Source organism: Callorhinchus milii, unplaced genomic scaffold, assembly GCF_018977255.1.
Source record: "Callorhinchus milii isolate IMCB2004 unplaced genomic scaffold, IMCB_Cmil_1.0 Scaffold305, whole genome shotgun sequence".
Classification (NCBI taxonomy): Eukaryota; Metazoa; Chordata; class Chondrichthyes; order Chimaeriformes; family Callorhinchidae; genus Callorhinchus; species Callorhinchus milii.
The window spans coordinates 1-25,131 of NW_024705046.1; the positions used below are offsets into that span (position 1 = coordinate 1).

The 25,131-nt window shown below is 46.7% G+C and overlaps 1 protein-coding gene across 2 annotated transcripts; it reads right to left on the minus strand.

Moving 5' to 3' along the window:
* Window positions 1-6,581: 6,581 nt before the first annotated feature.
* Window positions 6,582-24,913, minus strand: LOC121852003 (carcinoembryonic antigen-related cell adhesion molecule 1-like). Of its 2 annotated transcripts, XM_042346119.1 has the most exons (10): window positions 24,823-24,913; window positions 24,329-24,643; window positions 19,682-19,957; window positions 14,156-14,287; window positions 12,029-12,096; window positions 11,821-11,850; window positions 11,541-11,580; window positions 10,618-10,673; window positions 7,471-7,509; window positions 6,582-6,906 (listed from the first exon to the last, which is right to left on the minus strand). In XM_042346119.1, exons 1-10 carry the CDS (start codon window positions 24,872-24,874, stop codon window positions 6,847-6,849), a joined length of 1,068 nt encoding a protein of 355 aa, XP_042202053.1. In that variant the 5' UTR covers window positions 24,875-24,913; the 3' UTR covers window positions 6,582-6,846. The 2 variants fall into 2 exon arrangements, with proteins under 2 accessions (XP_042202053.1, XP_042202054.1); XM_042346120.1 differs by lacking the exon at window positions 19,682-19,957.
* Between the last annotated feature and the right edge of the window lie 218 nt (window positions 24,914-25,131).

Here is a 25,131-nt window from a genome sequence, read left to right on the forward strand (position 1 = left end):
TACTTCAAAGTACTCATTCAGAACATCAGCGTGCCCTCTGCCTCCACAATAAGATTCCCCCTGAGTTGTTAATTGGCCCCACCCTTCCTTTGACGAGCCTTTTTTTCTTGATATGTTTGTAAAATATTTTAGAATTCCCTTTAATGTTACCCACTAACCTTTTTTCGCATAATCTTTTTGCCTCTTATTTCCTTTTTCAAACCTCTTCTGCACTTCCTATATTCTATTTGGTTGTCTTCTGTATCTTGGGTTTGACATTTGTCATACGCCTCCTTTTTCTGCTTCATTCTAGATACAATTACCTTGGTCATCCAGGGAGGTTTTCCCTTTTGTGGAAATGTATTTATTCATTTATTCTGTCCCCGAGTATCTCATCCTTGAAGACTTCCCACAGCTCTTTAGTTGTTTTACCCGCCAATCTTTCTTTCCAGTCCACCTTGGCCAAGTCCCTTTATAACTCACTGAAATTTGCCCTCTTCCAGTTGAATATCTTCAGCTTAGATGGTTCCTTGTCTCTTTCCATATGCACTCTGTATCTAATGATGTTATGATCAATGATGTTATGATTGTTGTTGAAAGATTCTATATAGACACCAGAGACAGCACAGAAGGAGGCCATTCAGTCAATCTATCTCTGGGAATTTCTATGTGTAGGTGGCCTTGCGCACCTCCCTATGGAGATAGTTGGTACCCAAGGAAAACCTGCCATCGCTCACGGAGATCTGAAATCTAAAAACATTCTGGTAAAGAAGAACGAAACCTGCAGCATTGCGGATTTAGGGCTGGGAGTAAGGCCCGATTCAGCCACAGATACTATCGATATTGCTCCAAACCACAGAGTGGGAACAAAAAGATATGTGGCTCCAGAAGTCCTCGATGATTCCATTAACATGAAACCTTTTGAATCTTTTAAAAGAGCAGATATCTATGCTATGGGTTTGGTATTCTGGAAAATTGGACTGAGGTGTTCAATAGGTGATATTCATGAAGATTATAGGCTGGATTCTTGTTCTACCTCATCGAGGCAGAAGATGGATGACACTGGCTGTACTGCCTGATGAAAACTGCACCATATTTTATACACTGCATAGGAAATGTCCACCATGAGGGCTCCATAATGGACATGATGCTGAGATGGGCTGTGGGCTCCACTCTGGGCCCTGAACACCTCCTTCCCAGGACATTGGTAAGATGTGACGTAGCTCAGTTTTTTTTAACATTTAACCCGATAAAGAAAGTTTTATGATCGGTCTTCACATTAGAAAAGCTGGAACATTTCAGCCTTTACTCTCACCAACCCAGTGTGTTGGAGATATCGAATGGGTGACATTTTAGTGCAAGATACAGTATTACACAATTAAAGGGACTGTTCATCCAAAGGGTTGGTACCAGTTTTACTGCTTGGAAATTCAACTTTGTCAGGTTTTAATTTGATGCCTCTGTCTCCACTTGTGTGTTATGACATGCTTGAGTCTTAAGCATTTATCCAATTGGTGTGAAGGATCTCTGCAAATTGGCCATTTTGACTTGTGGCAACCAAACATAACCTTGTGAGCAAAACTCCTGAGGCACAGTTGCACATTGGGTGTAAATGACAGAGATGGCAGCAGTGTTCCTTACGGAAACCGGATGTACATCACAGCAATCTGTGGGAGCTCCCTGTGACTTGGAGTGCTTTCAGAGCTATAGGTCAGTCTGATATACTTCCAATTACCGGCCGGAGCTCCCGAATTAGAATTCCTAATTTAAGGAATTGTTTTTAAAATTGCTGCACTTTAGGCTCCATCGCTGCTAATTTCTGCTTTTGTTGAGAAGGTATTCTTGTTGTCAGTTCCTCAGACTGGTCCACACGGCTGCCAGTGATGTCAGCGCCTCTTTAAGGACACATGAGGGAGCTCTGCCTTAGAAATGAGATGAGGGTCAGGGATTGGAGTTAATTGCTGGGTATGACTTCAGTTTTCAGGATTATTCATCTTATTTGCAGTTGTCAGGTTTTTTGTATATCAAATCTCACGATTGGGTTATGCTAAGGAACTACATCATTATTTTTGGGTTGTGCTTACAAACCACTGTAAAGATTTTCCTCCATATAATGCAACATATAATGTTCAGCAGAATAATGAATGTGATGCTGATAAATAACCCTGATGTCCGGAGATAACATTATATGTAGCAACTGGGAGCAATTTCAACATAAGCCATTTTCTTCTTAGTTTTATGTGTAATGTAACATCAATATGGTTCGTGTATTAAGAACATAAGAAGATAAGAACTCTTCCAGATTCTTCCAGGTCATCTTTCAGCCAAATCAAAATACTTCAGTTCCTAAGCCGGTTATGAAGCTATGAATTTAGATTTGGAACAGTAGTTACTGAAACACTTGTGTGTTGAGTCATTAGTTAATTCATTTTAATAGCTTTGAAAAAGATGAGCTAAACGTTGCCTTCAGAAAAATGTTTTATGGGATCAAAATCTCCTAAATATAGACGTCATCAAGTTAAATGTCTTGAGACATCTTTAAAATCATTTATCTGCTTCAGATGGTCGCTGTTCCATTTTTATTCAGCAAAAGTTTCCATGTTCTTTTCTCATTGGCTCTGAGCCTCAGTGCGTTGTTGAGTTGTTGTGTGTGTGTGTGTGTGTGTGTGGGGAGAAGATCACGTCAGACAAGACTTGTCAATATTTTCAAAGTGACGATTCGAGTTGAAGATTTTTATAGCGAACTTATTGTGAATTTAATGTTGTAGCTCATTACTGAATCCCAATAGCTTTGTACACTGCAATATTGACCGGCGCTCTTGTTTTATTCCCCCAAATTCTGCAGTGTAGACTGTTGCCTCATTTTAATTTGCACAAAAGCCTTGTATTGTAAGAGCTCTAACCCCATTCCCTGCTCTCTCTCTCTCTCCCCCACCGTGTCCGTGTCAATGCTCACTCCCCCACACTGTCACTTTCAACTCCAACCCCATTCCCTGCTCGCTCGCTCTCTCTTCTCTCTCTCTCTCTCTCTCTATCTCTCTCTCTCTCTCTCTCTCCCCCCACCGTGTCCGTGTCAATGGTCGCTCCCCCACACTGTCACTTTCAACTCCAACCCCATTCCCTGCTCTCTCTCTCTCTCTCTCTCTCTCCCCCCACGAGTCAGTGCTGGTGTTCGCTCAAATAATTATCAAGTTCTCGCTTAACAGTTGTTCTCAATCGGCTTCCGCCACCCCTTCAGGCAATGCATTCCAGGATATTCTATCAAGTGCTTTGAAATGTCCTGTAGCTCAGTGGTTAGAGCACTCGCCTCGTAAGCGAGAGACCTGAGCTCAATTCCAGGCCGGGGACGAAACCTCGGGCAAGTTTCCTTACTCCATACCCCTGATAATAATCCCTCCAAAACAAAGCAATAATAAATTGGTCATTTTCAATCCACGACTGTTTGTGGGAACCACTGTGTGCAATTGGCTGCCGTGTTTCGCCCACAAATATACGGTCAATTCACGATACAGTCTATTCTGTGAAGCGCTTTGAGACGTCGAGAAGACGTGAAAAGCGCTATGTCAAATGCGAGGATTATTATTATTATTATAGGTCGGATGCACGGAATCCTCAGCCTAACACAGAGCCTGGCGAGGGCGAGGGTGATGGGGTACAGGGTTTAGTGTGTGATAGGGACCCAGTGGGGCCTGGCGAGGGCGGGGGCGATGGGGTACAGGGTTTAGTGTGTGATAAGGACCCAGTGGGGCCTGGCGAGGGCGGGGGTGATGGGGTACAGCGTTTAGTGTGTGATAGGGAGCCAGTGGGGCCTGGCGAGGGCGGGGGTGATGGGGTACAGGGTACAGTGTGTGATAGGGACCCAGTGGGGCCTGGCGAGCGCGAGGGCGAGGGCGAGGGCGGGGGTGATGGGGTACAGGGTTTAGTGTGTGATAGGGAGCCAGTGGGACCTGGCGAGGGCGATGGCGAGGGCGAGGGCGAGGGCCGGGTGGGGGTGATGGGGTACAGAGTTTAGTGTGTGATAGAGAGACAGTTTCCTGACTGTGTAAATGAGTGCAGATAAATCTACCAAATAAGGAATCCAAGAAAGCTCCAGCAGTGATCTTTCAGCAGAGAAGCCATGATAGTGATGATCCTGTAGCTCAGTGGGTAGACCCCTCGCCCGGCAAACGAGAGGATCTGGGTTCGATTCCCGGGTGGGACAGGGAGAAACGTTGGGCAAGTTTCCTTACTCCACACGTCACTGTTTGCTTTGTAGTGAGTAGGATCCGGTTGGTAGTCGATTGGCTTTTCCGTGAGTAATAATTCCTTCAAACAAAAATGAATCGGTCACTTCAATCCACGACTGTTTGTGGTGACGTCACTGAGCACAATTGGCTGCCGCGTTTCGCCCACAAAACACATAGTCACTACATTTTACAGTATATTCTGTGAAGCAATCAATATTGCTCCAACACCGGGTTAGTCCCTGGAGGAGGTGTGGGGGGGAGAGGGAAGTGTCCTCACAGCTGATGGTAAGGTACTGGCAATGGGGTGTGGCAATCAATCCCCCCCCCCCCCCAGTCAGCGTTAGCACCTCGCTTTGCAATCTGAAACGTTGGGTAAGTTTCCTTACTCCACACATACACACACACAGCAGTAAGTAAGAAGCCGCTTGTTTAATAATAATAATAATAATTTGGTCATCTCAACCCACGGCTGTTTGTGGGGACGTCGCTGGGCACGATTGGCTGCCGCGTTTAGCCCCAAAACACACAGTCTCTACACTTTAAGGTGTATCCCGTGAAGCGCTTTGAGACGTGACATGTGTTGTATCAACAATTATTGTGGATGTATTATTGATGTGACATTCACTTCCTGACTGGGAAATTGCTTTCACAATACCAACTGACAAGGTTGTTGGTGTTATAAAAAATTTCCTGTGTGCAATTAGCTGTCGCGTTTCTCGCACAAAACGTACAGTCAATTCACTTTACAGTGTGTTCTGTGAAGCGCTTTGGGACGTCTCAAAGACCTGATAAGACACTCGGTCAAAGGCAATGATTTTTATTTTTTATTAAGATGGTGGAAGCAAAAATTTTAATTTTTTCAAAAACAAATAAGATAAATTTCTGTGAGGAATTAATATGTGGAAATATAGTACATAGACCCACACACAGACACACACACAGAGACACACACACAGACAAACAGAGACACACACACACACACACACAGAGACACACACACAAACACACACAGACTCAGAAACACACACACACAAAGACAGAGATACACACACACAAACACACACACATAGAGACACACACAGACAAACACGCACACACAGACTCAGAAACACACACCCACAAAGACGCACATACAGACACACACAGACAAAGACACACACACACAGAGATACACACAGACAGATAGAGAGACACACAGACAGAGAGAGAGACACACGGGATACAGTTTGGGACACGACATGTCAAGCGACTGCCGGGATAGTGGAAGCTGAACTGGATGGACCTTTGTCTTCTTTCGTTGAGCAAATTCTTATGTTATAATATTAATAATCCTAACAACAACAACTTGCACTGACACAGCGCCCTCCGCACAGGGCAGCGTCTCAGAGCGATTCATAAACTATCATAAAAATATAAAAATAATACTTATATTTAATAATATATTTAACTCTATTAAAAATTACTTGTGGATATATTATATGTTGGCCATTTGCTGCATTTGTGTGTGTGTCCTCATGTCTCTGTGTGTGTAAGTGTGTGCGGTGTATGTCTGTGCGTGTGTGAATGTGTGTGTATAAGCGTGTGTGTGTGTAAGCATATGTGTAAGTGCGAGTGTGTGTGTAAGAGTGTGTATGTAAGCGTGTGTGTAAGCATGTGTGTGTGTGTAACCATGTGCGAGTGTGTGTGTGTAAGCATGTGTGTGTGTAAGTGTATGTGTGTGTAAGCATGTGTGTTAGCGTGTGTGTAACCATGTGTGTAAGCGTGTATGTAAGTGTGTGTGTAAGCGGAAGGCACGATTGAGAAGGCAGCTCTTGAGGCCGGTGGCCAAGGAGGCAGGTGAGGGGCTGAGGTGGAGGGGCTCCTGGATGCAGATCCAGAGGGCGGGGGCCGTGGAGCAGGTCAGTGTGTGCAGAGCAGAGGGAGAGGACATGTTGGTGAAGCTTTAACAGGTGCAGAGCGAGTGAGGAGCGAGGCCATGGAGGGAGGGAGGGGTTAAAGGGAGTGAGAGAGTCACGCCTGGATTTAATGATTGAGTGAATAAGGGCTCAGCAGCCTGAGGGAGAGAGAGTGGTGGAGGCGGCAGTGTTGCGGAGGTGGGACAAGGCCGAATGGGTCATGGCACGGATGTGGGGTTTAAAGGACAGTTGAGGTTGAACAAGACACCGGGTTCTGTACGGCTCGGTGATGGGGAGAGGGCATCCATGGACACTGATGCTGTCAGCGCCTGAGGTCAGGAGGTGCTGACGGGAGCCAAGCAGGAGAGCCTCGGTCTTGTCGACGTTCAACTGGAGAAACTCAGCTCTCATCCAGGACTTGATGCCGGACAGACAATCCGTCAGGACAGCAGTGGGTCCTGGAGTCCAGGGTGGAGGCAGAGAGATAGAGTTTACCCCACACCTGTGGATGATATCACTGAGTGGGACCATGTGAGCACCACATGAGAATTACGCTCCAGAGTTCTTGAACACAGAGAAACAAACTGTGGGTGATACAAACCGCCAGACTCCAGTCCAGCAACTGCACAAAGAGAAGGTGCTGGGAACGGGAGGGGGAGGAGATGGTTTGCTGATCCCGGCCGTGTTGGGGTTGAATAAGCCGCACATCAGCACTTCACGGCTCCAGTCCCCGTCTGTTCAGACAGTTATCCAACCATTTTGCCTCTCAGGTCACTGTACAGGGACTGATCATGTGGCTGTAAAGTCTGGCCAGAGAAGACAGGAAGAGAATGTCACTACTGTCACAGGTGTAACAGTCAGCGGTGCAAATAATAATAATAATAAATAGTAATCCGAGCATTTCATACAGCGCCTGATCACGCCATTAAAACACAAGGAAACCTGTCTAAGGTTTCTCCCTGACCCGCCCGGGAATCGTACTCAGTTCCTCTCGCTTGTGAGGCGAGGGGTCCAACCCCTGAGCTACAGGTCCCCACTCGTGTCACAAGGTGTGGCAGGTCGCTGGGGGGGAACAGGAATCAGGGAGCCTGGGGTAGAGAGTGTGACGGGGTGACTGTCAGCAGCACGTACACAGTGAGCTGCACTGAGGAGACAGGTGCTGACACACCATGGACACACAGCTGACCACCGCCCCCCACCCACCCACCCACCCACCCACCCCGTGGGCAGCAGCTCTCAGCAGAGGGTTGGCAGAGGTCTGGAGGAGGGTATGTTGCCCTCATGGCCACTGGCACATGGTGCAGGGCTCAGGGCAGAGGCTACAAGAGGACGTTTGGATCCCACACAATGAAATATGAATCATCTCTCACCGTGTAGGTGGCATTGGGATCAGAGGCCTCAGCGAGTTCCTGCAGTAAGAAAGTCAGAGTGAATATAAACAGTCAGGAGATGGGAAGAGTTGTGCTGAAGGGACAGAGAGCAACGGAAACCTGTCTTTGTGTTTCACATCTGATCAACAATATCATCATAGATTGTGTTTACAGCACAGAACGATGTCTGTGTCTGTGCTCGAGCTCTCTCCCCCACTGGGGCTCTCTCCTCTCACCCCATTCCCTCCTCTCTCTCTCTCTCTCTCCCCATCGTGTCTGTGCTGGGGCTCACTCCCCCACTGGGGCTCTCTCCTCTAACCCCATTCCCTGCTCTCTCTCTCTCTCTCTCTCCCCATCGTGTCTGTGCTGGGGCTCACTCCCCCACTGGAGCTCTCTTCTCTAACCCCATCCCCTGCTGTGTTCTGTCATGTCTGTGCTGGTGGTCTCCGAGACCGTATCTTAGTGAAAGGCTCTGTGTAAGTTCACCTTATTGTTGCACAGTGTTTGAAACTGGACTGACACATCCACAGAGTATGTGGAGTCGGGGAAAATAGCAGAATGGATAGCAATCTGCTGCAAAACAGACAGCAGAGAGTAGGGGTAAAGGGCAGCGGCTCAGACTGGCAGGGGTGGGCAGTGGGGTTCCACAAGGATGGGGATTGGGACCCACTGTTGTTCACAATATACATTAATGATTTGGACTCGGGAATCAGAAGGACAATTTCAATATTTGTGGACGAGACCAGATCGGGGGGAATAGTATCCAGAGGAGGACGGTCACACATTACAGCAAAACATTAATAAACTTGCTGAGTGGGCACTTAAATGGCAAATGCATTTCAATGCATCATCGAGACGTCTCAAAGCTTCACAGAATATACTGTAAAGCCAATTGACTATATTTTGGGGGCGAAAAACGGCGCCAATTGCACCAGCGACGTCCCACAAACAGTCTGGATTGATGGACCAAATTATTATTTTAAAAAAGGTATTATTACCCCAGAAAAGCGATCCGCCAATCGACTAACAGCCGGGTTCCTACTTACTGCTGGTAAACAATGTGTGTGTGGGTGTGTGTAGGTGGAGTAAGGAAAAATGTTCTCCTCGCCCAGGAATCGAACCCGGGTCCTCTCGCTTGCAAAGCAAGTGCTCTAACCACTGAGCAACAGGACCATAGACAGATGGTAAATGAGATGAGGAGGAACTGCTGTACACAGAGGGCAGTGGGAATGAGGAAGCTGTGGTCTCGCCCTAACCTCAGGTCTCTGGCTTGCGAGGCGAGTGCTCTAACCACTGAGCTACAAAAATAATCCTTGCATTTGATATATCACCTTATCACATCATCGAGACGTCTCAAAGCGCTTCACAGAATATACTGCAAAGTGAATTGACTGTATATTTTGTGGGCGACACACAGCAGCCAATTGCGCACAGTGACGTCCCCACAAACAGCCTGGACTGAGTGACACATTTTTTATTTCTTTTTGAAGGAATTACTTCCCCCAGAAAAGCAATTTGCCAATCGACTAACAGCCGGGTTCCTACTAACTGCTGGTTAAACAGAGGCGCGTGTGTGGAGGAAGGAAACTTGCCCAACATTTAGTCCTACCAGGAATCAAACCCTACTCTAACCGCTGAGCTACAGGACTCCACAGTCCATATACCAGCGATGGAAAGATAACAGCGAAGGTTTACTACGACTGTACCAGTGCTGGTTGGCTACTGGTATTAGGGCAGACGGGAGAGGTTGGGCTGTTTTTTGCCAGAGAAGAATCACTCAAGAGAGGGCCTAATGGAGGTGTTTACAATTATAAAAGGGTTTGATAAAGTCAGCATAAATAGGCAACTGCAACTTGTTGGGGAGTCTGTAACCAGGAGACGGACACAAGTGTATATTAGCGCCAAAGGGATGTCAACCAGAATAGGAGGAACTCCTTCACCCAGAGAACGGTGACAATCTGGAGCACTGCCTGAGTCAGAGGGAGAAGTGGGAGGATTGTGTGTCTACTGTGGGGTATAAACACTGGCACAGACTCGTTGGGCTGAAGGCCCATCTCCACACCGTACAGTCCAGGTAAATCTATGTAAATAACCATTTACTTAACCTTCTGTTTAACTCTCCCCCAGTTTATGCCGCCGTTGGGTTCTATTCTATAGTGCAATGAGCTTTTATTATCATTACCGTAGAGTCCTGAAGCTCAGTGGTTAGAGCACTTGTCTCGCAAGCGAGAGACCGGGGTTTGATTCCCAGCAGAGAGAAATGTTGGTCAAGTTTCCTCACTCCACACGTCTCTGTTTACTGAACAGTAAGTAGGAACCCGGTTGTTAGTCGATTGTCGGATCTCCTTTCAGGGGGTAATAAAAACAATTGTTCACTTCAAACCACGACTGTTTGTGGGGACGGTGCTGTACGCAATGGGCTGCCACGTTTCGCCCACAGATTATTCTGTCAATGCACTTTACCGTATATTCTGTGGAGCATTTTGAGATGTTTTCTACGATGTGATAAGGTGTTGTGTCAAATGCAATGATGATTATTATTGCTATGTATCTCAGAGGCCTTTTTTTTAAAGATAATTCAAAGTAATCAAAACTGATTTAATGCTCATTGTCTGTGGACAGGACTCCGGCCTTAGGGAATGTCAGAATCGAGCCCCCCCTCTATGACGGTCTCTGGTCCGGTTCCTGAGCCAGGAGGGTCCACAGTATCCCAGGGAACCGGTGATGACAGCACAGCCCGGCCTGGCTCATCAGCAGGACCTGGGGCAGACCAGTCACTGGGGGCAGGGAATCCTCCCCCTCAGCTCCTGTTAACACAGCAGCCAAAGCCCTGACTAACGGGGAGGGTGGTCCTCGCTGGACAAGCAGCGGGAAAGCGAGTCAATGGCAAACTATGTGGGTTTAGCTGGTTAGCCTCCAGCAGTTACCCCAACGCACACTCTGGGGTCCACAATGATTATGGAATATAATTAATTTCAGGCATTCGATTATATAGAATCATAGAATATGGGGGAGGAGAAGCCGGTGGGGTCAGTGGAGTACAAGTTAATTGGTGAGTTTCAGGAGAGAAAACAGTGTTTCCATCACATGACAAACAGTGCGATCAAAGCTCGAACATTAATGCTCTCCAACAATTGTTTTACTCACTTTGTTCTTTGCTCTTTGCACATTGTTGATGTTCTCATACACTTTGGGAGCAGCAACTGTAAGAATAGGTGTCAAGTCATCCAAACTCTGCAGCTCATGTCCTCCCCCGGACCAGGACCGGACGGCTCCGTGACCCCATCACCCCCACCCTCGTCCGGCTCCACTGGATCCCCATCACTGAGAGGACAGAGATCAACATCCTCATCCTCACCTTCAAAGCCCTCCATGGCCTTCCCTCTTGCTACCTCTGCCCTGCTAACCCCTTACCAACCTGTCCCCTCCCTCCGCTCAGTGGGCTCCGACCTGCTTCACATCCTCCGCTGACCACCCCACCATCGACGGTCGGGCTCCAGCCTCTCTGCCCCCACCTTCTGGAACTCCATCCCACAGTCCCTCTGTCTCACCCCCTCACTTGCCTCCTTCATGGCCCGTCTCAAGTCCCTCTTCTTCACCCGACCATGACTTTGGGCCGTCCTCCCACCCTCCCTTACCCCAACCCCCACCCACTCCCTGAGCCCAAATCCCTGACTGTCCCGAGTCCTGGGAGGTCCTCGCGATGTGAAGTGCCATCGTGTGTAAATGTCGTGTTGTATGTATCGGGTGGAACAGGAAGCAGTCTCTCTCGTCAGGAAGGGGGTTAGGACTCGGGCCCAGGGATTGGAGAGACAGGACGGTGATCTGATCACAGTGGTTTATCTCACACAGAGCAAAGCTGAACCAGACATCCGTAACACACAGAGAGCTGTGCTTTGTGTTGGGTTGAATGGAGATGCTATTTGCTTTGGGAAATGGATGTTGACTTGAATCAATAGAGACTTTTGTGACAAAAGACGGAATTTCTGTCTGTGAATCTTGGCTTTGACCAACAATTATACACCACTTTCTCTCTTCAGTGAGTTCTGGAGAATATTCCTCAAACATACCTGTCAGGTTGCTGTACTCTGAAGATTGTGGTCCTATTCTCTGTTAAAGTCAAGAGAGAACTTGTTTCAATTGCCTTTTCTTAGTAAAAGCTCAGAATCATAGAAAGTACAGCACAGACAATAGGGCACATTGAGGTTTTGTTGGTAATTTTGCCAGTTTTTCTGTCCTCATTTCCTGGCCAACAATCCCCCAAATAGAATTGGTCCTTCACTTCGTGGCTGTATGTGAGACATTGCTGATTTATTATTATGTCTCAAGGAATGAAATAAACCGTCTCACCTCATATGGACGATCTGGGACCTCATTATCCTGTAAGAACATGAAATATAAAGTTTTTAGAACATAATTATTTTCAGGCAGTTGATTATCCAGTCAATAATTTGAGTCAGTTGGCGAGATTCAGGGGAGTTAACAGCTGCTCACTTCATGCCACAGACAGTGAGATGGAACCATGTTGACCAGAGGTTGTTTTAGTAACTATCCTGACCTGGTTCCCCATATGGATGGACTCATTCTGGTAGATTGTTCGTGCCTCATTGCGTGTTGAAGAGATTCCTGTTGTGAGAATGACACCATTATCTAATTTACCCTCTCATCACAGGTTCATATATTTTTCATACCCGGTATCATCCATTGACATTGCCTCTCCAGGTCGAGGATATTCTTTCCTCAATGGGGAGCGGAAAACCCCATCAGATGGATCACCTTAGGACCGAGATCTCGTTTGTGCTCTCTGAGCCTCTGAGCACTTCGAATAGTCTTTGTATTTGATATAATAATAGTCCTTGTATTTGATATAATAATAGTCCTTGTATTTGATATAATAATAGTCCTTGTGTTTGATATAATAATAGTCCTTGTGTTTGATATAATAATAATCCTTGCTTTGATATTGCGCCTTATCGAGTCTTCGAGACGTCTCAAAGCGCTTCACAGGATATACTATAAAGTGAATTAACTGTATATTTTGTGGGTGAAACACAGCAGCCAATTGCACACAGCGACGTCTGACAAACAAGTCTTAGGTTGAGCGACCAATTTATTATTATTTTTGAAGGAATTATTACCCCCAGAAAAGCGATCCACCAATCGAGTAACGACCGGGTTCCTCACTGCTGGTAAACAGAGGCGGGTGTGTGGAGTAAGGAAACTGACTCACCTGGGAATCGAACCCAGGTTTAGTGCCCAACCACTGAGCTACAGGACTCCACTTCTACCCATTATGTAGAAACCCATTCAACCAACTGTGCTCAAAAGATGACGTGTGTTGATCAGAGATAATAATAATAATAATAATCCTTGCATTTGATATAGCGCTTTTCACGTCGAGAGGACGTCCCAAAGCGCTTCACAGAACACACTGTAAAGTGAATTGACTGTATATTTGTGGGCGAACACGGCAGCCAATTGCACACAGCAATGTCCCCCAAACAGTCGTGGATTGAAAATTACCAATTTATTATTGTTTTTGGTTTTGGAGGGATTATTATTAGGCTCTGTGTGGAGTAAGGAAACTTGCCCGAGGTTTGGCCCTGACTGACCCCCCGGGGATTGAACTCAGGTCTCTCACTTGCAAAGTGAGTGCTTTAACCACTGAGCTACAGGACTCCGTGAGATACGCTTACAATGGAGTGTACACCTGTACAACAACAACAACACAGCGCCTTTCATGCAGGGTAGTGCCCAGAGTGTTTCAGAGAGTTTCACATTGCAACACAGGCTGACAACGAGCCAAGGGCAGGGGTGGGGGGGGTAGTGGGGGGGGTGACTGTAAACACGATCAAAATGGAAGGTCTTTAGGTGGGGAGAGAGGGAGGGGGCAAGGCAGAGGGAAGGTGGGGAGAGAGGGAGGGGGTAAGGCGGAGGGAAGGAGGGGAGAGAGGGAGGGGTAAGGCAGAGGGAAGGTGGGGAGAGAGGGAGGGGGCAAGGCAAAGGGAAGGTGGGGAGAGAGGGAGGGGGCAAGGCAGAGGGAAGGAGGGGAGAGAGGGAGGGGCAAGGCAAAGGGAAGGTGGGGAGAGAGGGAGGGGGTAAGGCAAAGGGAAGGTGGGGAGAGAGGGAGGGGGTAAGGCGGAGGGAAGGTGGGGAGAGAGGAGGGGTAAGGCAGAGGGAAGGTGGGGAGAGAGGGAGGGGGCAAGGCAAAGGGAAGGTGGGGAGAGAGGGAGGGGGTAAGGCAGAGGGAAGGTGGGGAGAGAGGGAGGGGGTAAGGCAGAGGGAAGGTGGGGAGAGAGGGAGGGGGCAAGGCAGAGGGAAGGTGGGGAGAGAGGGAGGGGGCAAGGCGGAGGGAAGGTGGGGAGAGAGGGAGGGGGTGAGGCGGAGGGATTGAGGGAGAGAGTTCCCGCGTTTTGGGGGGTTGTGGCTGAGGGCCGCGGAGGGGACGCGTGACAAACAGGAGGCCGCAGCCAACCGATCAGAGGCAGCGGGTGGTGAATTGGGGGTAAGGAGGTCAGGTGGGTCGGGAGGTGGGAGGGAATGAAGTGACTTGTGTATCCTGTGAAGTCAGCGGAGACATCGTCCAGACAGGAAAGGCACTACACCAAACCACACGCAAGGATTATCATATGATTATTATGTATAACACAGTGTACGTCACAGCTAATAAAGGTGATGTAGTTACCGGGATCTCCAGCAGAATGCCCACACTGTCTGTAGACGACAACAGCAATCAGGAGAATGATGATCACAAACAATATAACCCCGAGAGTGATGGCTGCGATGGTGGCGCTCTGATCCTGAGCACCAACAGAATCTGGAGGGGAAAGTCAACAGATGTTAATGTTCATACAATGCCCTTCACATGGGTTATCATAATAATCGTTAATAATCCTTAATACAGCGCCTTATCAAATTTTCGAGAGTCTCAAAGCGCTTCACAGAATACCCTGTAAAGTGTAGTTACTGTATATTTTGTGGGAAAAACGCAGCAGCCAATTACGCACAGCAACGTCCCACAAACAGTCGTGGATTGAGTGACCAATTTTTTATTTTCTTTTGGAGACATTATTATCCACGGAAAAACGATCCACCAATCGACTAACAACCGACTTCCTACTTACTGCTGCTATCAAAGGTGTGTGTGTTCTGCCTAATGATCCGCCCGGGAATCGAACCCAGTTCCTCTCTCTTGCGAGGTGAGAGCTCTATCTGCTGAGCTACAGGACTCCACAGGGTTTCAGGGCGTTGAGCAATGGCTTCTTTCACGAGCAAACGTTCAGCTGATCGACAGGAGTGAGCAATGTGGGAACGGAGGCGAGGAGTGTCAGTCTGGCTCGGTTGTCGTCATCAGCCCTGGGAGAGAGTGAGGGCCCTGGGATTCTCTGGACCCTCCTGGCTCAGGAACAGGACCAGAGACCGTCACAGAGGGGGGACTCCATTCCCACTTTGCGTTGCCAAACACGTCCCCGTGGAGCCACCCTGACCCGCCCGGGAATCGAACCCAGTTCCTCTCGCTTGCGAGGCGAGAGCTCTAACTACTGAGCTACAGGGCTCCAAGTGTACCTCCCACGGTCAGTCGGGCTTATTTGATCAATGGTGAGCTGTGGAGTTGTGTGTGACAGAACGGTGCCATTAAATATCCATTTATACTGAGCTTCTGGGTTTGACTGAGCAGAACAAGACAATGTTAGAGAGTCTCCAAGTTCTGCTGAGTGTGTCCCAGTGATTGTAAGCTCAGGGGTGTCTGGTCCATCTGCAACAGACACAAGAACGGCTTCTTTATTACCACTGAACGTAAAGCATAAGATTGAAGCCTTATTCTGAGAGGTGACTGAGTACTTACACGCAATGCTCAGTGTGTGGCTGCCGGACTGAGAGCTAAGGCTGTTCTTTGCCTCACACCGATACGTCCCACCATCATTTCTAGTCACATTGATGATGGTCAGGGTGGCATTATCCTGGGAGATTGTGATCCTGTCATTGCTGTGGAGAGCTCTCTCATCCTTAAACCACAACCGTGACTCAACAGTGCCTTTAACATCACATGTCAGTGTCACAGTGTCAGTGTATTCTATCGGGTTGGGAATGTTCTGTGTTACGGTGACGCTGGTGATATTTTCTGTAAATAGAATGATAATAGAATCATACAATTATAAACCAGTTGTTATGCTAAACTTTTTGACAAAGTTATTCTTTTGGTTTCTGTTTTAATAGTACTGTAGCTCAGTGGTTAGAGCACTCGCCAGAGTGAGAGACCTGGGTTCGATTCCTGGGCAGAGCGAAATGTTGGGCAAGTTTCCTTACTCCACACACACTCACACACCTCTGTTTATCCATCAGTGAGTAGAAACCCGGTTGTTAGTCGATCGGTGGATCAATTTTCCGGGGGTAATAATTCCTTCAAAAAATAATACTAATAATTTGGTCACTTCAATCCATGACTGTTTGTGGGACACTGCTGTGCGCATTTGGCTGCCGTGGTTCATCCACAATATATTCAGTCACTACACTTTGAGACGTCTCGAAGACGTGATAAGGCACTGTATCAAATACAAGGATGATTATAGTATCATGATCTGTTTGCCACATACCCCAGGACTGACACAGCGGACCTTTATCAGGAGAATTCTAACCCCATCAGAAGGCATTGCTGGAGTCCATAACACTGTAATCTGCCTCATAGCGCAGTGTGATCAGCAGTGGCTGCTCGTCAGTGATGACATGACGGTGACTGCTTGGATTCCTGAACCACAAACAGCCCAACTTCAGGGTCACCACTTCAGTTTGCATCAGCTGCTGTACATGTTTGTTATGTGCGAAGCCTTCCTTTCTTGTGCTGAAGACAATCAATGTCTTGGAAGTAAATTCTACATTATAACAGGACCCCCTTAAAGAGAGTTCAGTGTTTCCGTGTCATGTTTTCCTTCATTGGTATCAATCCTTTTCACTTTGCTGTAATAATCAATAACCACATTCAGCGAACTGACCGTCCCGAATACTGATCCAAGAATAATACTGAAGGAACTAATAGTGACTCAACCCTTAGACTAATAATAATAATCAGTGCATTTGAAATAGAGCTTTTCACGTCTTCCAGACATCTCAAAGCTCTTCACAGAATACACTGTAAAGTGAATTGACTGTTTATTTGTGGGCGAAACGAGGCAACCAATTTTGCACAGCAATGTCCCACAAACATTGAATCACCAAATAATATTTTTTTTCTTGAGGGATTATTGTCAGGCGTGTGGAGTAAGGACACTTTCACCCTTCCAGGAATCAAACCCCGGTCTCTCACTTGCAAGGCGAGTGCTCTAATCACTGAGCTCCAGGATTCCCTACAGGACTGACCTAAAACTGACCTGTCTCTAATACTGACCAGCGTCCGACCCTTATACTGAACAACATAAGGTTCGGATGAGACATTAAATCCTGCCTTCTGTCCAGATGGACGTTAATAATAATCCTTGCATTTGATATAGCTCCTTATCATGACTTCGAGACGTCTCAGAGCACTGGGCGAAACGTGGCAACCAATTGCGCACAGCAGTGTCCCACAAACAGTCATGGATTGAATGATAAATGTATTATTTGTTTGTGTCCCTGAACAATATAGTGTGTCAGCCCGGCTCAATTAGTGGCACTCTCACACATGAATCAGAAGGTTGTAGTTTCAAGCCATTGTAAGGACAATGTAAGGAATTATTACCCCCAGAAAAGCAATCCGCCAATTGACTAATAACCAGGTTCCTACTTACTGCGAAGGTAAATAGCGGTGTGTGGAGTAACGAAACGTTTCACCTGCCGGGAATCAAACCCCGGTCTCTCACTTGCGAGGTGAGCGCTCTAACCCCTGAGCTACAGGACTCCCACTATTCGAAAATAGAATGGAGTTCCTTCTCCTGGTGTCCTGGCCGACAATCCTACAAATAAAATCAGCCACTCACTCCGAGGCAGTTGGTGGGGAGATTGCTGTGCGCAAAATTGGTGACCGTATTTTCCCAGAAAATACACACAACTATATCACTTCACAGTATCCTATGAAGTGCTTTGATGTGTCGGTGATGTGATAAAAGTGCCATATCAAATGCAAAGATTATTCTCATTATTATAATGAATTACGATCCACTCAATTTTCCTTTAGAGTTTAAAGGATTTTGAATCAACCCAATTCTGTAAATGTATGAAAACAGACAAAGGGGAAAACTGAAGGGATGAGAGAGAGAGAAAGAGAGAAAGAGAGCGAAAAAAAGAGATGAGAGGGAGAGAAGGAAACAGAGAGATAGACAAGAGAGAGTAAGGGAGATTATATAAGGAGGGTAATAATTCCTTCAAAAAATAATAATAAATTGGTCATTCAATCCACGACTGATTGTGGGACACTGCCATAATTCGCCCACAATATATAGTCAATTCACTTCACAGTAAATTCTGTGAAGCGCTTTGAAACGTCTGAAAGACGTGATAAGGAGCTATATCAAATGCAAGGATTATTATTATCAATTATTATTATAGACAAGAGAGAGTAAGGGAGATTAAGAGAGAGGGAGACCAAGAGGGAAATAGTCAGACAGAGAAAGGTGGTGACAGACCCAAATGGCACGTGGACAGATTTTCGGAGTTTAGCATTCTCCTCCAAGGCACACAATCATCCAACACAATAATTATTAATAATCCTTACATTGGATATAGCACCTTATCATGTTGTCGAGATGTGTCAAAGCGCTGCACAGGATTAATGTAAAGTGCACTGATATTTTGTGGACAAATGTAGGAACTATTTTATGTTCAACAATATCACATGAACAGTTAATGACCAATTTTATTTGGGGGAAGCGCTCTGAGACGCGACCCGACAGGAGGGGTGCTATATAAATGCAAGTTCTTCTTGTTGTTAGCGATGAAACTCAGAGAGAGAAACTCCATTCTGTTGTCAATAGTACTGTGGGATCTTTAATGTCTATGTGGACAGTCACAGGACTCTGGTTTAACGACTCATCCGTTAGTACCTCTAACTCCTCCGGCTCCGGTCTGCTCCACATCCCCCGCCCCAACTGCCCGACCATCCACCTTCAGCCTCTCAGCCCCGAGGCTCTGGAACTCTATCCCCAGTGCCTTCGCCTCTTCCTCCCTTTCCTCCTTCGAGGCCGGTCTCAAGACCTTTCTCTTCGACCGTACCTTCAGCTCCACTCTCGACTCTCTACCCCCTCCTCGCTCCCTCCCTTCCCTCCCCTCACCCTGACCATTTCCCCCCTCCTCGCTCCCTCCCTTCCCTCCCCTCACCCTGACCATTTCCCCCTCCTCGCTCCCTCCCTTCCCTCCCCTCACCCTGACCATCTCCCCCTCCTCGCTCCCTTCCCTCCCCTCACCCTGACCATTTCCCCCTCCTCGCTCCCTCCCTTCCCTCCCCTCACCCTGACCATCTCCCCCTGCTCGGGTCCCGACCCAACTGTCCAGCGCCTTGGACGTCCTCCCGACGTGAAAAGCGCTCTATAAATGAAATCTTGTTGTTGTTGTAACACATCACACCCCAGCACTGCATTGCAGTGACAGCCTCGACTATACAGGTTCCAAGTTCCAATGTGGGGCTTCAACCCACAATCGTCTGATTCAGAGGCAAAAGCGCTGCAAACTGAGCCATACTGACAATGAGGCAATCAAACTCCACCACAGTTAGCAGAACATAAGCACAAGATCAACTCCTAATATTTGTTTCTTCAAGTATGTCAGTATGTTCATGTCAATCAGACAGAGCATCATTGGGCCTGGATAAAAGAGTGGCAATATAAATATAAATTTGCATACGGGGTCTTCTGTGAATCACATGGAAAATACTTTTCAACTTCCACTCTTAATTCTAGATTTTCTGATGTTGATAACTGTTCATAACTTATTAAATTACAAAACCTCGCTGCCTGACAAGTGTAACTCCCACGGTCAGTCGGGCTTATTTGATCAATGGTGAGCTGTGGAGTTGTGTGTGACAGAACGGTGCCATTATATATCCATTTATACTGAGCTTCTGGGTTTGACTGAGCAGAACAAGACAATGTTAGAGAGTCTCCAAGTTCTGCTGAGTGTGTCCCAGTGATTGTAAGCTCAGGGGTGTCTGGTCCATCTGCAACAGACGCAAGAACGGCTTCTTTATTACCACTGAACGTAAAGCATAAGATTGAAGCCTTATTCTGAGAGGCGGCTGAGTACTGACACGCAATGCTCAGTGTGTAGCTGCCGGACTGAGAGCTAAAGCTGTTCTTTGCCTCACACCGATACGTTCCACCATCATTTCTAGTCACACTGATGATGGTCAGGGTGGCATTATCCTGGGAGATTGTGATCCTGTCATTGCTGTGGAGAGCTCTCTCATCCTTAAACCACAACCGTGACTCAACAGTGCCTTTAACATCACATGTCAGTGTCACATTGTCAGTGTATTCTATCGGGTTGGGAATGTTCTGTGTTACGGTGACGCTGGTGATTTTCTCTGTAAATAGAATGATAATAGAATCATACAATTATAAACCAGTTGTTATGCTGAACTTTTTGACAGTTATTCTTTTGGTTTCTGTTCTGTTTTAATAGTGCTGTAGCTCATTGTGCAATTCTCTTTAAGGGGGTCCTGTTATAATATATAATATGGTTATAAAATGTTGGGCAGTTTCCTGACTCCACACACACTCACACACCTCTGTTTATCCATCAGTGAGTAGAAACCCGGTTGTTAGTCGATCGGTGGATCAATTTTCCGGGGGTAATAATTCCTTCAAAAAAAATACTAATAATTTGGTCACTTCAATCCATGACTGTTTGTGGGACACTGCTGTGCGCATTTGGCTGCCGTATTTCCCCTACAAAATATTCAGTCACTACACTTTTCAGTATATTCTGTGAAGCGCTTTGAGACGTCTCGAAGACGTGATAAGGCACTGTATCAAATACAAGGATGATTACAGTATCATGATCTGTTTGCCACATACCCAAGGACTGACACAGCGGACCTTTATCAGGAGAATTCTAACCCCATCAGAAGGCATTGCTGGAGTCCATAACACTGTAATCTGCCTCATAGCGCAGTGTGATCAGCAGTGTGATCCCTCTTTCCAGATCACCTCTACACTAACTCTCTGACAAGGCTTCCCCCCTCCCAGCCTCTCAGCTCACACCCTCATCCCCAGTACCAGGCGGCTTATCCCGGGAAACTCTTTGGGACGTCCTCCTGACGTGAAAGGCGCTAAACCAAATGCAAGGATTATTATTATTCATAGTAATATTTGTGGCTGAAACGTAGCAACCAATTGCGCACAGCAGTGTCCACAAACAGTCATGGATTTAGTGACCAATTATTTTTTTGTGGGGGAGGATTATTACCCCCAGAAACCGATCCGACAATCAACTACCAAGTGGGTTCCAACTTACTGGTGGGTAAACAGAGATGTGTGTGTGTGTGTGTCGGTGTGTGTGTCTGTGTGGTGTGTAAGTGTTTGTGGAGTAAGGAAACCTGCCTAAGATTTTGCCCTGACCTGACCCGCCTGGGAATCAAACCCAGGTCCTCTCCCTTGTGAGGTGAGTGTGCTATCAAATCACGATTAATGGCTAATTATTCAACATACAAGTGGCCACATGTGGTTATGCAATTTCAATAGAATGGTAAATGCTTTCAGGACACGAGAGAGAAAATAGGAAAACAGCCCATACTGTATATCTATAGGGTAGAAACACTATTTCTCTGCTTTAAGCAGCTCAGTGACATGAAATGGAACCATCAGATCGGGAGCAGATTGTCCATTTGTCCGGATATAAAACATTTTGTGTGAAGATATTCATTTTAATTTTCTCCCTAAACTGGTGACGAGGTTAGTGGCCAATAACCTGAGACAGGAGTGGTACACAGACAGGTTATTGTTAACTGTGACTGTTACTACATTGTCGCTGTTTTTAAATGGCCTGAGACTGGGGTCAAACTCACAGTGTAATTTCCAGAGTCCGTCTCTGTCACTGATTTCAGCCGAAGAGACACGTCGGTGAGAAAGTGCATTGACTGTATAGTTTGTGGGCGTTGTAGGCCGAGTGCGTGTAATTCCCACTGTCAGCCCTCAGTATAGCTGGAGAGCTATAGTCAGGGGTTTGTTATCCAGACTTAGGACAGTCCTGTTGTCAGAGCTGATAGTTTTATTGTCTTTCAACCATTGATATGACACGTCTGTCCCTGATGCAGTGCACGTCAGCCCCACAGTGTCATTATATTCTACTGACTGCGTGACATTGGGGGTAACAACAATATTGGAAACAGATTCTGTCAAAACACAGGAGAGTATTTACATTCTGTACATCACATTCTGTGTAAAATACAACAGTTTGTTGGAATCTCAAATCAGTTAAAACATCAGCAACAACAACTTGCATTTATACAGTGACTTTCCTGTGGGGCAGTGTCTCAGCGTTGGCAGAGTTTGGGGCTGAGACGGGGAGAAAGGGGAGTGGACCGTAGACACCGTCAAAGAGGAAAGCCTTCAGGTGGGATTTGAAGACGATTAACAACAACAACAACTTGCATTGGTACAGCGCTCCTCACGTGGGGAAGCGTCCCGGAGCGCTTGGTGTAAAGAGGAAAGAGGAGCAAGGGGCGGAGAGGGTGAGGCCGGGAGTTCCTGGGGCTCAGGGCAAAGTGGCTGAAGGTGGAGCAGAGGGTCAGGGGATGTGCACAAGGCCTGAGCAAACCAAGCGAAAGGGCTGGGAAGAGGTGTGAGGAAGTTGGAGAGGTCTCAGGCCATCAAGTGATTTGGCCATGAAACCTCAGTGATCGGTTTGTTCCTGAGTTCAACAACACGGCTCATCATAGAATCATAGAATCGTACAGCACAAAAAGAGGCCATTCAGCCCATCGAGTCTGTGCAGCTCTTTGAAAAGAGCAATTAATGTCAATCCCACTCCCGGCCCTTTCCCCATAACCTGCAAACCCCTCCTCCTCAAATACCCGTCCACCGCGTTTTTAAAAGTAGTTATCGAATCGGCCTCGACCGCCCTTTCAGGCAATGCGTTACAGATTCGAACAACTCGCTGCGTGAAAACATTTCTTCTCACCTCCCCTCGGCTTCTTTTAGAGACTATTTTGAATCCCCTCATGATTTTGAAAATGTCATCCAAAAGAAATAGATTCTTATGTTTTTCATCCCAACCAAATGTGTACTTTCTGCATTTACAGCATTTACAATATGATTCTGGTGTCAATATAAAATATTCCAAAACAGTACTTGTAACCAATTATTGTAACCAATAACTGTCCATATCATCTTTATTAATCAGCAAGACCGTGAGCAACAACTTTCCTGCTCTTCACACAGGGTAGCGTTTCGGAGTGCTTAACACATACCGTCAAAACAAGTCACAGTAAATCCACTTTGAGATAAACTCCTGAAATGAGAGACGAAGGGAGACGAAGGGAGTGAGGAAGGCAGTTCCAGATCCTCGGGGCACAGTGGCTGAAGGCACGGCCGCCGAGGGTGGAGCGGAGGAAAGGTTTTGAAGTTCGGTGATGGGATTGTTTTAAGAAACGATGTGGGGAAGATAAAGAGCTGATATTCTGAAAGGATTAAACTGGACATTGGCACCACCTCCGTGTTTGGATAGTAAATAGTAAATCGCAGTGTCAGCCTCGACTGTAAATCCTGACGTGAGGATTAATCTCACAACCTTCTGATCACATAGAGATGTTGAATACTCTATGAAGCCATTCAGTCCATTGTTTTTATGTCAGTTTCTTTCTTCTCCAATAAGCCATCCATCCTCATCCCAGTTCTCCTCTCTAACTCTCCAATCCCCTTCCTCTGTGTGTGTTAGTGTAAATCTCTATTGTAAATACTCCTAATCAACTCGTGCTCAAGTCCTGTAGCTCAGTGGTTAGAGCACTCCCCTCGCGAGCGAGAGGACCCGGGTGGCTGACACATACCGACAAATACACAGTCACCACACTTTACAAGAATTCCTATGAAGCATTTTGAAATGCCTCAATGACGTGATAAGATATTATATTAAATGTAGGGCTTATTATTTTTTAGTATAACATTAGGACAACGTGGGCCAAATGGTCTCCTTATGTGCTGTAATATTCTCTGAGCAGTAGTGGAGGATGGACAAATACTGTGTTTTACTGTTTTGTTCATAATAATAATCCTTGCATTTGATACAGCGCCTTATCATGTCATTGTTCTTGACAGGATACACTGTAAAGTAAATCTACGGGGTATTTTGTGGGTGAAACACAGAAGTCAATTTCCACAACAGTGTCCAACAAACAGTCGTTACCAGTTTTTTGGGAGGGAGAGGGATTAGTAATCTGGAAAGCGATTCGCCAATCGACCAACAGGCGGGTTCCTACTTACTGCTCAGTAAACAGAGGCGTGTGTGTGTGTGTGTGTGTGTGTATATGTGGTCAAGTGACCTAAAGTTTTGCCCCGTCAAACAATCAAATCCATGTCCTCCAGTTTTGGGGGGAATGTGCTATGAATTCATGAATAATGTTCTACTCGGGTGAGGTACAAGTGATCACAAGTGGTTATGAAACTGTATTCCAGTAGAATAGTTAAGTGCCTTCAGGACACGAGAGAGAACATAGGAAAACAGCCCATACTGTATATCTATAGGGTAGAAACACTATTTCTCTGCTTTAAGCAGCTCAGTGACATGAAATGGAACCATCAGATCGGGAGCAGATTGTCCATTTGTCCGGATATAAAACATTTTGTGTGAAGATATTCATTTTAATTTTCTCCCCAAACTGGTGACGAGGTTAGTGGCCAATAACCCGGGACAGGAGTGGTACACAGACAGGTTATTGTTAACTGTAACTGTTACTTACCCTCCACCTTCAGGGTGACTGTCGCTGATTTTGAATCGCCAGAGACTGAGGTCAAAGTCACAGTGTAATTTCCACGGTCGGTCACTGTCACTGATTTCAGCCGAAGAGACACGTCGGGGAGAGATAACTCAGCCCGGCCTTGGTAATTAGAGTTTACAGATACGCTATCCCCGACCCACAGAAGTACATTCCTGCCATCGAAACTCCAGCTCCCGCTCCCCACCTCACCAGACGGTTTCACTGTAAACACAGCCGTACCTCCGGCTGCTGCTGTAATGGGATTGTCTGGTACAGTGATGGTGAACTGTGCTGTAACTGGAGAGAGAGAAAATCCCATTAAGGACAGCGAGACATCGGCTGAATACACATCGACACAGTCCGTCCTGACTGACGGCATCTCTTGTAGGGACGCGGTGAGCAAGTTCTCCTGTCTCTATCGTTAGATCATCTTAAATAAACTCCCAACTGAGAGCGAGTGAGAAAGTGAGACTCACCCACACACACACAGCAGCAAAGAGCAACTACCCCGAGTCGTGCTGTCTGCATCCTGACCTCAGCCTATGTCCTGGTCACTCAGTCACTGAGCAGCCGGTGTCCTGGTCACTCAGTCACTGAGCAGCCGGTGTCCTGGTCACTCAGTCACTGAGCAGCCGGTGTCCTGGTCACTCAGTCACTGAGCAGCCTGTGTCCTGGTCACTCAGTCACTGAGCAGCCGGTGTCCTGGTCACTCAGTCACTGAGCAGCCGGTGTCCTGGTCACTCAGTCACTGAGCAGCCGGTGTCCTGGTCACTCAGTCACTGAGC